The sequence below is a fragment of the Hypanus sabinus genome, chromosome 6 (genome assembly GCF_030144855.1).
Source record: "Hypanus sabinus isolate sHypSab1 chromosome 6, sHypSab1.hap1, whole genome shotgun sequence".
NCBI classification, from domain to species: domain Eukaryota; kingdom Metazoa; phylum Chordata; class Chondrichthyes; order Myliobatiformes; family Dasyatidae; genus Hypanus; species Hypanus sabinus.
In genome coordinates this window covers 9,882,589-9,894,903 of record NC_082711.1, presented here as the reverse complement: position 1 = coordinate 9,894,903, position 12,315 = coordinate 9,882,589, and the positions used below count along the sequence as shown (strand labels likewise).

Here is a 12,315-nt window from a genome sequence, read left to right as displayed (position 1 = left end):
GAGAACAGGCAGAGTGATGGGCAGAGAGAGAGAAAAAAGATTCCTCCTGTGTGTTGCTTGGATTTCCAGCATCTGCAGATTTCCTTGTGTTTACCCACCAATACTAATAACATTTACTACCATTTAGTCTATAACCCGATGAAGGGTCTCGACCCAAAATGTTTATTTCTCTCCATAGATGCTGCCTGACTTGCTGAGATCCCCTAGCGTTCCATGTGTCCATAAGCTTCTCTACTTTGGCAGCTCACATTCTGATTCAGATACTTCTTGTATGAGGCTCTCTGCAGTGTGCTCCAGATTCCAATCACTCTCTGGGTGAAACAGTCCTTCCTTAGACCCCTCTCTGACGTCCTCCTTCCATTAACCTATAAAGATTAGCCAGCTCCATCACGGGCACTAGCCTCCCCCCCACCCCCTAACCAACAAGTACATCTTCAAAAGGTGGCATCTCAAGAAGGCAGCATCCATCATCAAGAACCGTCACCACTCATGACATGCTCGCTTCTCATTGCCAGCATCAATGAAGAGGTACAAAAGTCTGAAGATAGACACACACACCAACTCCCGCCCCCCAACAATCACTGCTAACTCCTCGTCATACAGTCACACAGTGCAGAACCAAGCCCCCATGGCATTGGGGGAAGACATTGACATGGATAGAAAACTGGTTGGCAGATAGAAAGCAAAGGGTAGTAGTGAATGGGTGTTTCTCGGAATGGCAGGTGGTGACTAGTGGGGTGCCACAGGGTTCGGTATTGGGACCACAGCTGTTTACGATTTACGTCAACGATTTAGATGAAGGCATTGAGAATAACATCAGCAAGTTTGCTGATGATACTAAGCTGGGTGGCAGTGTGACGTGATGAGGATGTTAGAAGAATTCAGGGTGACTTGGATAGGCTGGGTGAGTGGGCAGATACTTGGCAAATGACGTTTAATGTGAATAAGTGTGAGGTTATCCACCTTGGGAGTAAGAACAGGAGGGCAGATTATTATCTGAACGGTGTAAAGTTAGGTAAGGAAGAAATACAAAGAGATCTAGGAGTCCTTGTTCATCAGTCACTGAAGGTGAATGAGCAAGTGCAGCAGGCAGTGAAGAAGGCTAATGGAATGTTGGCCTTTATTACAAAGGGAATTGAGTATAAGAGCAAGGAAATCCTTTTGCATTTGTACAGGGCCCTGGTGAGACCACACCTGGAGTATTGTGTACAGTTTTGGTCTCCAGGGTTAAGGAAGGACATCCTGGCTGTAGAGGAAGTGCAGCGTAGATTCACAAGGTTAATTCCTGGGATGTCAGGACTGTCTTACGCAGAGAGGTTAGAGAGACTGGGCTTGTACACGCTGGAATTAAGGAGGTTGAGAGGGGATCTGATTGCAACATATAAGATTATTAAGGGATTGGACAAGATAGAGGCAGGAAATATGTTCCAGATGCTGGGAGAGTCCAGTACCAGAGGGCATAGTTTGAGAATAAGGGGTAGGTCATTTAGGACAGAGTTAAGGAAAAACTTCTTCTCCCAGAGAGTTGTGGGGGTCTGGAATGCACAGCCTCAGAAGGCAGTGGAGGCCAATTGTCTGGATGCTTTCAAGAAGGAGCTAGATAGGTATCTTATGGATAGGGGAATCAAGGGATATGGGGACAAGGCAGGAACCGGGTATTGATAGTAGATGATCAGCCATGATCTCAAAATGGCGGTGCAGGCTCGAAGGACCTAATGGTCTACTTCTGCACCTATTGTCTATTGACCACATCAATGGTGACGTGTTTTGGCAGATGTGACTGAGGAGCTTGCTGGGTAAGTTGAAGAGCACTTAGTAACCGGGACTCAAATCACACATGACCAAGACTAGGGTGACGGACATGTGTCACAGCTAAATCATTTCAATGTCATTGTAATCACTGTTATCATCATCAGCTTACTTCAGATTAGGTGTGAGCATCACCAATAGCCTGCTTTGGCCTAGCAACATAGATGCTATGGCCAAGAAAGTGCCCGAGCCTCTACCTTCTCAGGCGGAGGGAGAAATTTGGCATTTCCCCATTGAACCTCACCATTTTTTTTTAAACAAACACACCACAGACGTCCAGATGCATCTGGTGTTTCGGGTCGAGACCCTTCAGCAAGGCTGCAGAGAAAAGGTGAGGAGCAGATTTAAATCTAGTCATCTTTTTCTCTCCAGGTCTCGGCCTGAAATGTCGACTGTACTCTTTTCCATAGACGCTGCCTGGCCTGCTGAGTTCCTCTAGCATCTTGAGTGTGTGGCTTGGATTTCCAGCATCTGCAGCTTTTCTCATCTGTCCAGATGCATCAAGGCAACTGCTCTGCCCAAGACCACAATCAACTGCAGAGAGTTGTGGACTGAGCTCTGCATGTCACAGGAACCAGCCATGCCTCAATCATATCTGACTACATTTTGTGCTGCTTCAGTAAAGCAGCCACCATAATCAAAGATCCCTTCAACCCAGACAATTTTTTCTTCTCTTCCCTCTTCCATCAGGTAGAAGATATAAAGGCCTGAAAAGCACACACAAGGCTCAAGGACAGCTTCAATCCCACTGTTACAAGGCTACTGAATGGACCTACAGGTGTCTCCCCCCCCCCACCCCCACAGAGGTAGAGCTTTCCTATGAAAACTTTCTTAAGCCGAAATGGCATAAAGTGAAGAACCATTAACTTATATGGGAAAATTTTTCAAAATCCTCTTTGTAATGCGAGAACAGGTTACTGATGTAGGTCTTTTGTAAAAGCGAAGTGCCGTAAAGCAAACATTTGTAAAGCGGGGGACACCTGTATTGTATGATACAATGCATCCTGACCTCACAGTCGAGCTGATTATGACCTTGTTCCTGAACTGCACTTTCTCTGTAAGTGTTAAACTTTATTCTGCATTATTGTTTTACCTTGTTCTACCTCAATGCAACGTGTAATATTTTATCTGTATGAACAGTGTGTAAGATAAGCTTTTTATTATATCTTTGTACAGTGACAATAATAAAGCAATTCCAATACCAATTCCATGTACTGATGTATTGGAATGATTCTGATGTGATGAAAGCTGTTCGGTTCTGTGTGGATGACAAAGTATTCAGGAGATGGGAGGGGTGTGGGTTGATGGGCCTTGGCAGGAAAACAGTTCAGCAAGTACACGGTGACTCCAATTTTCCAGGGCCCCTTTTTTTTTTTTAAGAACAGAATTCAAATTTCATGTCTGGTCTTAGGGGAATTGATCTCTGCCCCTGGGGTTTATAGGCAGGCCTTCATCATTACTGGAGTCCACTCTTATTGATACACTTACCCTCTGTACACAATGCTTCCTGGAGGTGAACAAGCGCTTGTGTCCTGTCCGGGCTTAAGTGCACTGTGAACTGTGCAGAGTCCAGTCCTGTGATAAACTCCACGAAGAGCAACAGCATGTCATCTGAAATCTCGGTGGCCAGGTCACGGATCAGTATGGCTCTCGGATCACGCGGCGCAGCTTTCTTCACAATGAGCCTGACGTCTTGGAATGTGTGCTCTGACCTGGACAAAACTTGCTGAGCATCTGTAACCAGTAGGAAGAGGGGATGCCTCAGAATGGAATGGAGAATCAGAATTGTACAGCATGTAAACAAATCCTTTCAGCCATGCTGACTGCAATATCCACCTTCAACAAACCCATTTGTCTACATTAACCTCATAACCCCCTACACCTACCCATGAACCATCCAGCACAACCCTAATCACTACAGTTTAGCAGCACTATGACCGCTTTGCCTTCAAATGGACTTAGATTTTTTTGTTCTAATTAAGATCATCTTTATTTAACTGAGCTACATGGATACATACAGTGAAAAGCTTTGCTTGTGTCAAACATGTGCTGTGGGCAGCCTGCAAGTGTCGCCATGCTTCCAATGCCAACGTAGCATGCCCACAATTTACTAACTTTAATGATACATCTTTTTGAAAAGTGGGAAGAAACTGGAGCACCTAGAGAAAACATGCTAACTCATTACAGACAGCAGCAGAAATTGACATTGTGAAGTTTTACACTATTATACTACAGTACAGCCCTCATGTTCTTTCTTGTAAAAACTGTATGTAATATGCTTTGGTTGCAAATGCTGCTTATCTGATGCCATGTGCCTGTGAAGATATGATGTGCATACGTGTACTTATGTATGTGATAATAATCTCAACTTTTGTATGGTCATCCCGTGCTCCAGTTTCCTGCCATATTCCGAAGATGTACATTAATAGGTGTTAGCATGCCCTCAACTTACTATGTTGGCACCAAAGCATGCCCCTCTAATCACCTTAAAATTATGTCCCCTCATATTAGCCATTCCTGCCTGGGGAAACATAGAACAGCCAGCCAGCACCCTTCTCCCCCAGGGTAGAAATGACTAATACCAGGGAGCATAATTTTAAGACGATTCTTCCTGCTCTGCTGAGTTCCTCCAGCTCAAGATTTTCAACATTTGCAGAATCCTTTTGTGTTTCTGAGTCAGTCCCTCAAGTCTGTCTCCACATTCAAGAACTGATATTTGACCACAGCTTGACTTTTTACTCTGATCTCACTTCTCCCATACGTACACCATTTTTGCCTACTATCCAACAACCCTCTTCCCCCCTCCCCTCCCTGAAATCCTCTCCTAGGCATTTCACCTGCTGGGTTCTCGAAGGTGATCACAGCGCGGTCTTCTTCCCAAGTTATGTGTGAAATGGGTCCTCCCCCTGAGCGTCGGTTGCACTCAAAGTACAAGGCGAGAATGTCGTTGGGTATGTCCTTGGTGCCGCACACTTCCAACACCCGATCATCACTCGAACGTTGCTCCCCCATCTTGGCTTCCTGTGACACTAAGGGTGGTGAGAGATTAGTCAAAAGGCTCTCTTTGCCACCGTTTGAAATCCCAATATTGTCTGTTGAAGATAGAAAGCATAATACAGCTAAAGAACACAATAATACTGAAAGGCCTATATAGGCTGGAAAACAATATCAGGGCAGAATAGAGTGTAAAACCTACCAAAAGAGTGTAGTGCAGGTAAAAGACAAAATGCAAAATCATATGAATATTGAAAGGCTGAGATGGACTGGATAGTTGATTCTGGTTAATTGGGCCGTCAATTAATCAGTGGCAGCTGCTTATCTGGGACAGTTCAAAGAATAAAAATGAATTGAGAAAATACCCACTAGTATCAATCACATGCACTTGTGCAGCCATTAGACACTACATAATGCTGTGAGCAAACAGCTTCTAAATAGCATCAGTTAAACATGTTTGTGTTCAAAAAGCAGCGATCTTTATCACTGATAGTTGGCAAGAAATAAGCAGTAAGACAATTTAGAACTGTCTTGCTTACTTCAGTTTCAAGCACTCAGACCTGCAGATGCCAGAAATGACCAGAAGTGAAAATGAAATTATTTCACTACCTTAATAAGTTAAAAACTACAAAGAGTTTGAAGGTACTGGCAATCATATTGAATATTACAATGGAAACAAAGATTTGAGCATGTAGTCATTGACAGCTTTGCATGACGATGTCTGCGCTGATCTTGCTCAGTTGCAGTCAAAAGAACATGACGCAGATAAATTCCTCTCGTTATGTATCAGGAACAAATGCACAGTTTTATAGTACTGTAGTAGTATAACAGTGTTCTAATTTGTTCTGTATCTCATTTTAGATACATAATTTGTAACAACACACACAAAATGCTGGTGGAACACAGCAGGCCAGGCAGCATCTATAGGGAGAAGTGCTGTCGATGTTTCGGGCCGAGATCCTTCGTCATAATTTACATAATTTGTAACTTAGTTTGTCTTTTCTATACTTTTTTTAATTAGTTTTTTTTTATACATTTTCTACATCGCTACAGATAAAAAAAACCCCAGATCGAAATGAAGAGCATTAATACAGTGCAAAAATAAACAAACAATAATAATATAATACAAAAGAAAATAATTGAGAAAGCACCCAAGTTGAAGACATGTAAAATTAGTATCCTCCCCAAGACCCGCAACAAAAAAGAACTCCAGACCAACCACAACACAATATAGAGAGTATAAATCAGGACAATCAAACCCCCAAAACTGTAAATACACTTAGCAACAGAAGATATTGATGCCTACTACCAAAAAAAAAGGAGCTGAAAGCAAGGGACCGGAAAAAAAATCCTTAGTTAAGAGGAAGGTTATGAAAGTACTCAATAAAAGGTCCCCAGACCTTATGGAACTTTGTATCTGAATTAAGAACTAAATAATGAATTTTTTCAAGGTCTAGGCAGGACATAATATCATTAAGCCATTGAGCATGCGTGGGCGGGGCAACATCTCTCCATCTAAGGAGGATTAAACGTCTAGCCAGGAGAGAGGCAAAAGATAATATTCGACACTTGGTCGAACTCCTACGTAAATCTGTCTCACCCAAAAAACCGAACAAAGCAATTAAAGGGTTAGGTTCTAGGTGATTCAGAATATAGGATAACGTTGTGAAGACATCTTTCCAAAATTTCTCCAAGCTAGGACAAAACCAGTACATATGGATGAGAGAGGCCACGCCCCTTTTGCATTTTCACAAAGAGTACTAATATTAGGGTAAAATCGAGATAGCTTAGATTTAGACATATGGGCTCTATGAATGATCTTAAACTGTAAAAGGCAATGGCGAGCACAAAGAGAGGTTTAATTAACCGATTTGAGAATCGAGTCCCAAGTCTCATCAGACAAGGAGATATTTAAATCATGCTCCCAAGCCATTCTAATTTTATCCACAGGGGCACATAAGGATGCTAATTTATCACGAATAAATGATATTAAACCTTTACCTAGTGGATTAATAGAAGGAAAGAAATCCATAACATTTTTCTCAGGCATTTCAGGGAAGTTAGGAATTAAAGGATTAATAAAGTGTCTAATTTGGAGATATCTAAAAAAATGAGCATTGGGCAGATTGAACTTAGCAGAGAGCTGTTGAAAAGATGCAAAACAATTGTCAATAAAAAGATCTTCAAAATGTCTAATGCCCTTCCTATACCAATCATGGAATGCTGAATCATAGGTAGTAGGTAAAAAAAAAGGTGATTATGTAAGATAGGGCTAGAAAAGGAAAAACCATGGAAACCATAACATTTCCTAAACTGAGCCCATATACGCAAAGTGTGTCTAACAAGAGGATTAACAATTAATCTGGACAAGCTACTAGGGAGTACAGAGCCAAGAAGTGCAGAGATAGATAAATCTTTAGTGGAATTCAACTCCATTGCCACCCAATTAGGGCACTTGGGTTGGCCATGGAAAAAAGACCAAAAGGTAGCACAACGTATATTGGCTGCCCAATAATATAAACAAAAGTTAGGTAAAGCCATGCCACCCTCTTTTTTAGATTTTTGGAGATAATCTATACCTTTTTAAACTACTTTCGTGAAACTGGCTAATTGGGGCAGCTGTTTAGTTGGGCAAAATGTACTGGTCCCGTCATGTCCCAATTAACCGGAACACATGTTACTACCTTGAGATTTAACTTCTTGCAGGCACTTATGAAAAACAAATAAATACAATGTGTGAAAAACTATACACAAGACTATGTGCAAAAGAAGACAAATTGTGCAAATAATAAAAAATAATACTGAGAGTATCTGCTTACTAAAATGACCCAAGGCTCCTATACATTTCCCCCCCACCCCCCACCGATAATGACAGCAAGAAGAGGGCATGGCCTGGGTGGGGGGGGGGTCCTTATGTTGGATGCTGCTTTCTTGTGGTAGTGCTCATTTTAAATCTGTTCAGTGGTGGGGAGGGCTTTGCCTGAAATGGACTGGGTACAGGAATGCACATTGCTGGGAAGTCCCATTTGTTTAGCACGTACCTTCATAGCAACAGGTGCAGCAAGACTGAAAGTGGAACTCCCGAGGTCACTAGCTGAACTTTGGAGCTATTTCAGAGCTGTGATGACATTGGACTTCTTGCTAAGCCAGCAGCAAAGTGGGAAATTCCCAACACCCGCACTTACGAACTTGCCCTCATAAACAAGTTACTACCATCAGGAAGGAGATTCAGGAGTTTTAGGCCCCACGCCACCATTTTCTCAGTATTATTTATTTTTCATTTACACAATTTGCCTTCTTTTGCACATTGGTTGGTTGTCAATCTTTATGTATTGTTTTTCGTTAATTCCTTATGTTCCTGTAAGTGCCTGAAAGAAAATGAATCTCATGGTGGCATACATATGGTGACATATGTACTTTGAAAACAAATTTACTTTGGCTACTTTAAAGTCTCAGGGTTTTTCCGGTTTTTTAAAATGTATTCTTTAAAAAGCACATCCTTATGTTAAACTGCAATCAAAAGCATAATTACAATTTCCATCCCTTGTCACCAAACTGGTAACTTCCACAATTGGATAAAAGCCAGAGTGGCATTTTGTAAATGTGGCGCTAATGATTAAATCAAAGTCAAAGTAAACATTATTAAAGTATGTATATATGACTATAAACAAGCCTGAGATTCACTAAATGAGAGTATAGCCAGAAAAACGCATTGAAGTAAACACAGAACTCCAGTGTATTAAATGTGTAATCATAAAATAAAGAACAGTACAGACTCTTCAGTCCCAATGTTGTACTGACCTGTAACCTGCTCTGACGTCAATCTCGCCCTTCCCTCCCACACAGCCCTCCAATCAATTGAAGAACAAGGGGATTCGGGGTGGGGAAAGAAATATCTCATAAGAGAGCATTATTATTTTCTGAATATCAATAGGCAAAACTTGCCTTGAAACATTTAGTGTTAAGTGAAAATCCGTCATAAGCTTAGTGCCTAGACAAGATGGCATTTGCACAGAAAACAGAAGTGTTTTCAAATGTACAGCTATTCAGAAGAATATTACTCGTGTTTTAGATTTTTGGATGTAAATATATAATATTTTGTGTCAAATGTCTAAAATTACAGTCACTAATCACTTTGTGCATTAAATCTCCTCTCTACACCCTCTATTTCAAAGAGCCACAAGGCCAGTACTTATTTCATGACTAGGTCCCCACAGCCTTGTCAACATGACTACAGTCACTTTGTACCTAGAACTGTAAGTGGATATCAAGAAGGTTGAAAGAGCATAGAGAAAATTTGCAGGGACTTATCGCCGTCCACTATACCACCAAGATTTGGGGTGTAGTGGACAGTGAGAAAGGCTATGAAACTTTATAGTGGGATCTGGACCAGACAGTCTTATGGGAATTAAAACTCTGCCTCTGGGGTTTAAAGGCAGGCCTTTAGAGAACACATCCATATTTCCTTGAAAGTGACATCACAGGTAGATAAAATCATAAGGAAAGCTTTTGGCACATTTAAAAAAAAATTTAATCAGAGTACTGAGTACAGGAGCTGGAATGTTATGCTGAAGTTGTAGATGATGCTAGAGTACCGTGTGCAGTTCTGGACACCCAAGTACAGGAAAAAGGTCGACAGGACTGCAATAGGATGGCAACAGTTTCCTACACCAATTAAGCAGCATAGCTCCCAAATAAATGAAGGGAATCCTGGCTATTTTCTCAGTTAGCATTTATTCTTCAAGAATTGTCCCAGGTAAGTGATTAACCGACGGCCTGTTGTATTTATTTACCTTGCTAACTCAGGCGACAAGGAGATTTCATTTCTTAGACCAAACTAACATACAAGGATTTTACAGCACTAGGGGGGCTCTGATTAGTAAAGATGCTGCCAAAGCAGAAGAATTTCAATTATGAGCAAAGATTGGGTTGATTTGAATTGTTTTCTTTAAAGATGTAATCAAGCCTCATAAAATGAGTTACCTGGAGAGTAACCATGATCTGAGAGGAACACAATAAATGCTGCGAGATCTCAGCAGGTCAGGTAGTGTCTATGGAGGGGAATGAACAGTCCATGTTTCAGACCAACACCCTTCATCAGGACAAATCTCAGCCCACCTATCTACATAGATGCTGCCTAACCTGCTGAGTTCCTTCAGCATTTTGTGTGTGCACTGATCTGTGTTTCCAGCATCTGCAAAATCTCGTGTTTACAATCAGGGAGGATAACTTTCTTTTGGCAGCAGATAAATCCATAATAAACATAGGGATTAGAGGCACTGGACTAGGAACACGAAGTGGTGAGGGTGAATGGTAAAGATCATAAGACATAGGAGAATTATGCCAGTCTGGTCTGCCAGAATCCCTCTCAACCCCATTCTCCTGCCTTATTACTCCTCCACCTACTCCTCTACCCCAACACTTCACCTTATCCCTTGCTCCTCCCCTATATCTATATCTTCCACTTCATCGCTCCTTCTCCCCCCCCCCCCCCCCCCCACACCGTCTCTCCTCCCACCCAGGAGAGGGTGAGCCCAGGCTCCAGTTCGGTACCGATGAAACACGAAGCAGGAACCAAAAAACCCGGAAAGGAGGGAAAACGAAACCGAAAGTAAAAGTACAGGCAAGCGGGGCACTCGTAAGTTTCAGCGGAAGGGAAGACCACCCCCAACCACCACTCCCGAACCCGAACCCGAACCTGGCCGGTAACAGCCCCATTCCCTCGCCCTCACCGTCCGGGCGAAGGCATAGGGTGACAGTCAAACCGATCCCCTCCCCCTAACGACCAAACATCCCGCCGCTCCGGTTCCGGCCTGAGACCGGCGCAGATTTTAGTCCCCCCACGCCTGGAACTACTCGGCCCCGTTGCCCGGGGGTGACGGACACTCACCGAGGGAAGAGCCGGGATCTGGGCCGCAAAGCGGCAGTGGCGATTTCCAGCGCAGCACCAACAACGGCAAACGCAGCCGAGGGCGGAAACGTGCCCGCCCTTTTCAGCAAGAGCAAACACGCCCACAGACCAGACTCGCAGGCCATTCAGCCCCATTCCACAGCTCTAGGATTGTATTCCTCGGAGTTTCAGAAAAGTGAGAGATGTAACCAGATGTGTAAAATACCAAGGGACGCTCCACAGGGTAGATGTTCAAAAATTCAGTTTTGTACTTCTAAATATATTTTAATATCAAAGTACATATATATCACCATGTACTGCCCTAAAATTCATTTTCTTGTGGGTATTCACAGTGGAAGAAGACAATATCCCATGCACCATCAATCTACAGATCATACCATTCAAGGAGTTGGGCTATATTATTTTTTTGGTGATTGTGTGTTTTCTGCGATCATAACTGGATGTGTTATTTACTGTTGGCAATGTGTTTTTCACCTTGCCCCCAGAAGAAAACTGTTTCATTTGGCCATATTCATACTTGTTGAATAATAATTGAACTTGAATTAAAAACAAAGCAACACAATAGAATCAATGCTTGTGGATTAATAGAGGTATTCAGCAAGGAAACAGCCCTTCAATCCAATACTTCCATGCCAACCAAGATGTCTGTCTTGGTCTCATCCAAATTTTCATAAGCACTTCCTAGTCCCCAATACCTTGCTTCTTTCCCCTCCACAACCCATGCAATCTGCTAATCACTACTACTCTCCAACTGGTTTCCTTCCCTTATGTGAATCAGAATCAGGTTTATTATCACCGGCATGTGTCAAGAAATTTGTTAACTTAGCAGTAGCAGTTCAATGCAATACATAATATAGAAGAAGATAAATAAATAGATTACAATATACATATTGAATAGATTAAAAACAGAAACAGTGCAAAAAGCAGAAACTCTGAGAGTGCAGAGTTTGTATGTCCCTGCCAGGATTAAAGGCAAACTTAACAGGCATAAGGAACCTTGGTTTTCAAGGGATATTTGTGATCTGGTTAAGAAAAAGAGAGATGTGTTTAGCAGGTATAGGCAACTGGGAACAAATGAGGTACTTGAAGAGTATAGAAAATGTAAGAAAATACTAAAGAAGGAAATCAGGAAGGCGGAAAGAAGACATGAGGTTGCTTTGGCAGATAATGTGAAGATAAACACAAAGGGTTTCTACAAGTATATTAAAAGGATAGTAAGGGACAAAATTGGTCCCTTAGATCAGAGTGGTCATCTACATGTGGAGCCTCACGAGATGGGGGAGATTCTAAACAGCTTTTTGCATCAGTATTTACCCAGGAAACTGGCATAGCGTATATGGAAGGAAGGGAAGCAAGCAGTATTGCCATGGAACATATAGAGATTAAAGAGGAGGAGGTGCTTGCTGCCTTACAGTGAATAAAGGCAGCTAAATCCCCCGGGCCTAACGTGATATTTCCTCAGACCTTGAGAGAGACTAGTGTAGAAATCACAGGGGCCCTGGCAGGAATATTTAAAATGCCCTTAGCCATGTTGTTCCGTTGTTTAAAAAAGGCTCTAAAAGTAAACCAGGTAATTTCGGGCTGGTGAGCCTGACATCACC

The 12,315-nt window shown here is 42.3% G+C and overlaps 1 protein-coding gene across 3 annotated transcripts in view; it reads right to left on the bottom strand.

The window, feature by feature from the left end:
* parp10 (poly(ADP-ribose) polymerase family member 10) overlaps nucleotides 1-10,830 on the bottom strand; it is a 36,937-nt gene extending 26,107 nt beyond the window's left edge. For 2 of the 3 annotated variants that reach the window (XM_059971669.1, XM_059971671.1), the window contains exons 1-3: nucleotides 10,694-10,830; nucleotides 4,647-4,838; nucleotides 3,298-3,543 (exon numbers count right to left, since the gene is read on the bottom strand). In XM_059971669.1, the coding sequence (XP_059827652.1) occupies nucleotides 3,298-3,543; nucleotides 4,647-4,821 (421 nt within the window). In that variant the 5' untranslated portion in view covers nucleotides 4,822-4,838; nucleotides 10,694-10,830. Of the gene's footprint in view, nucleotides 1-3,297; nucleotides 3,544-4,646; nucleotides 4,902-10,693 lie in introns of all 3 variants that reach the window. The other variant, XM_059971670.1, reaches the window with a different exon arrangement.
* Nucleotides 10,831-12,315: the final 1,485 nt, after the last annotated feature.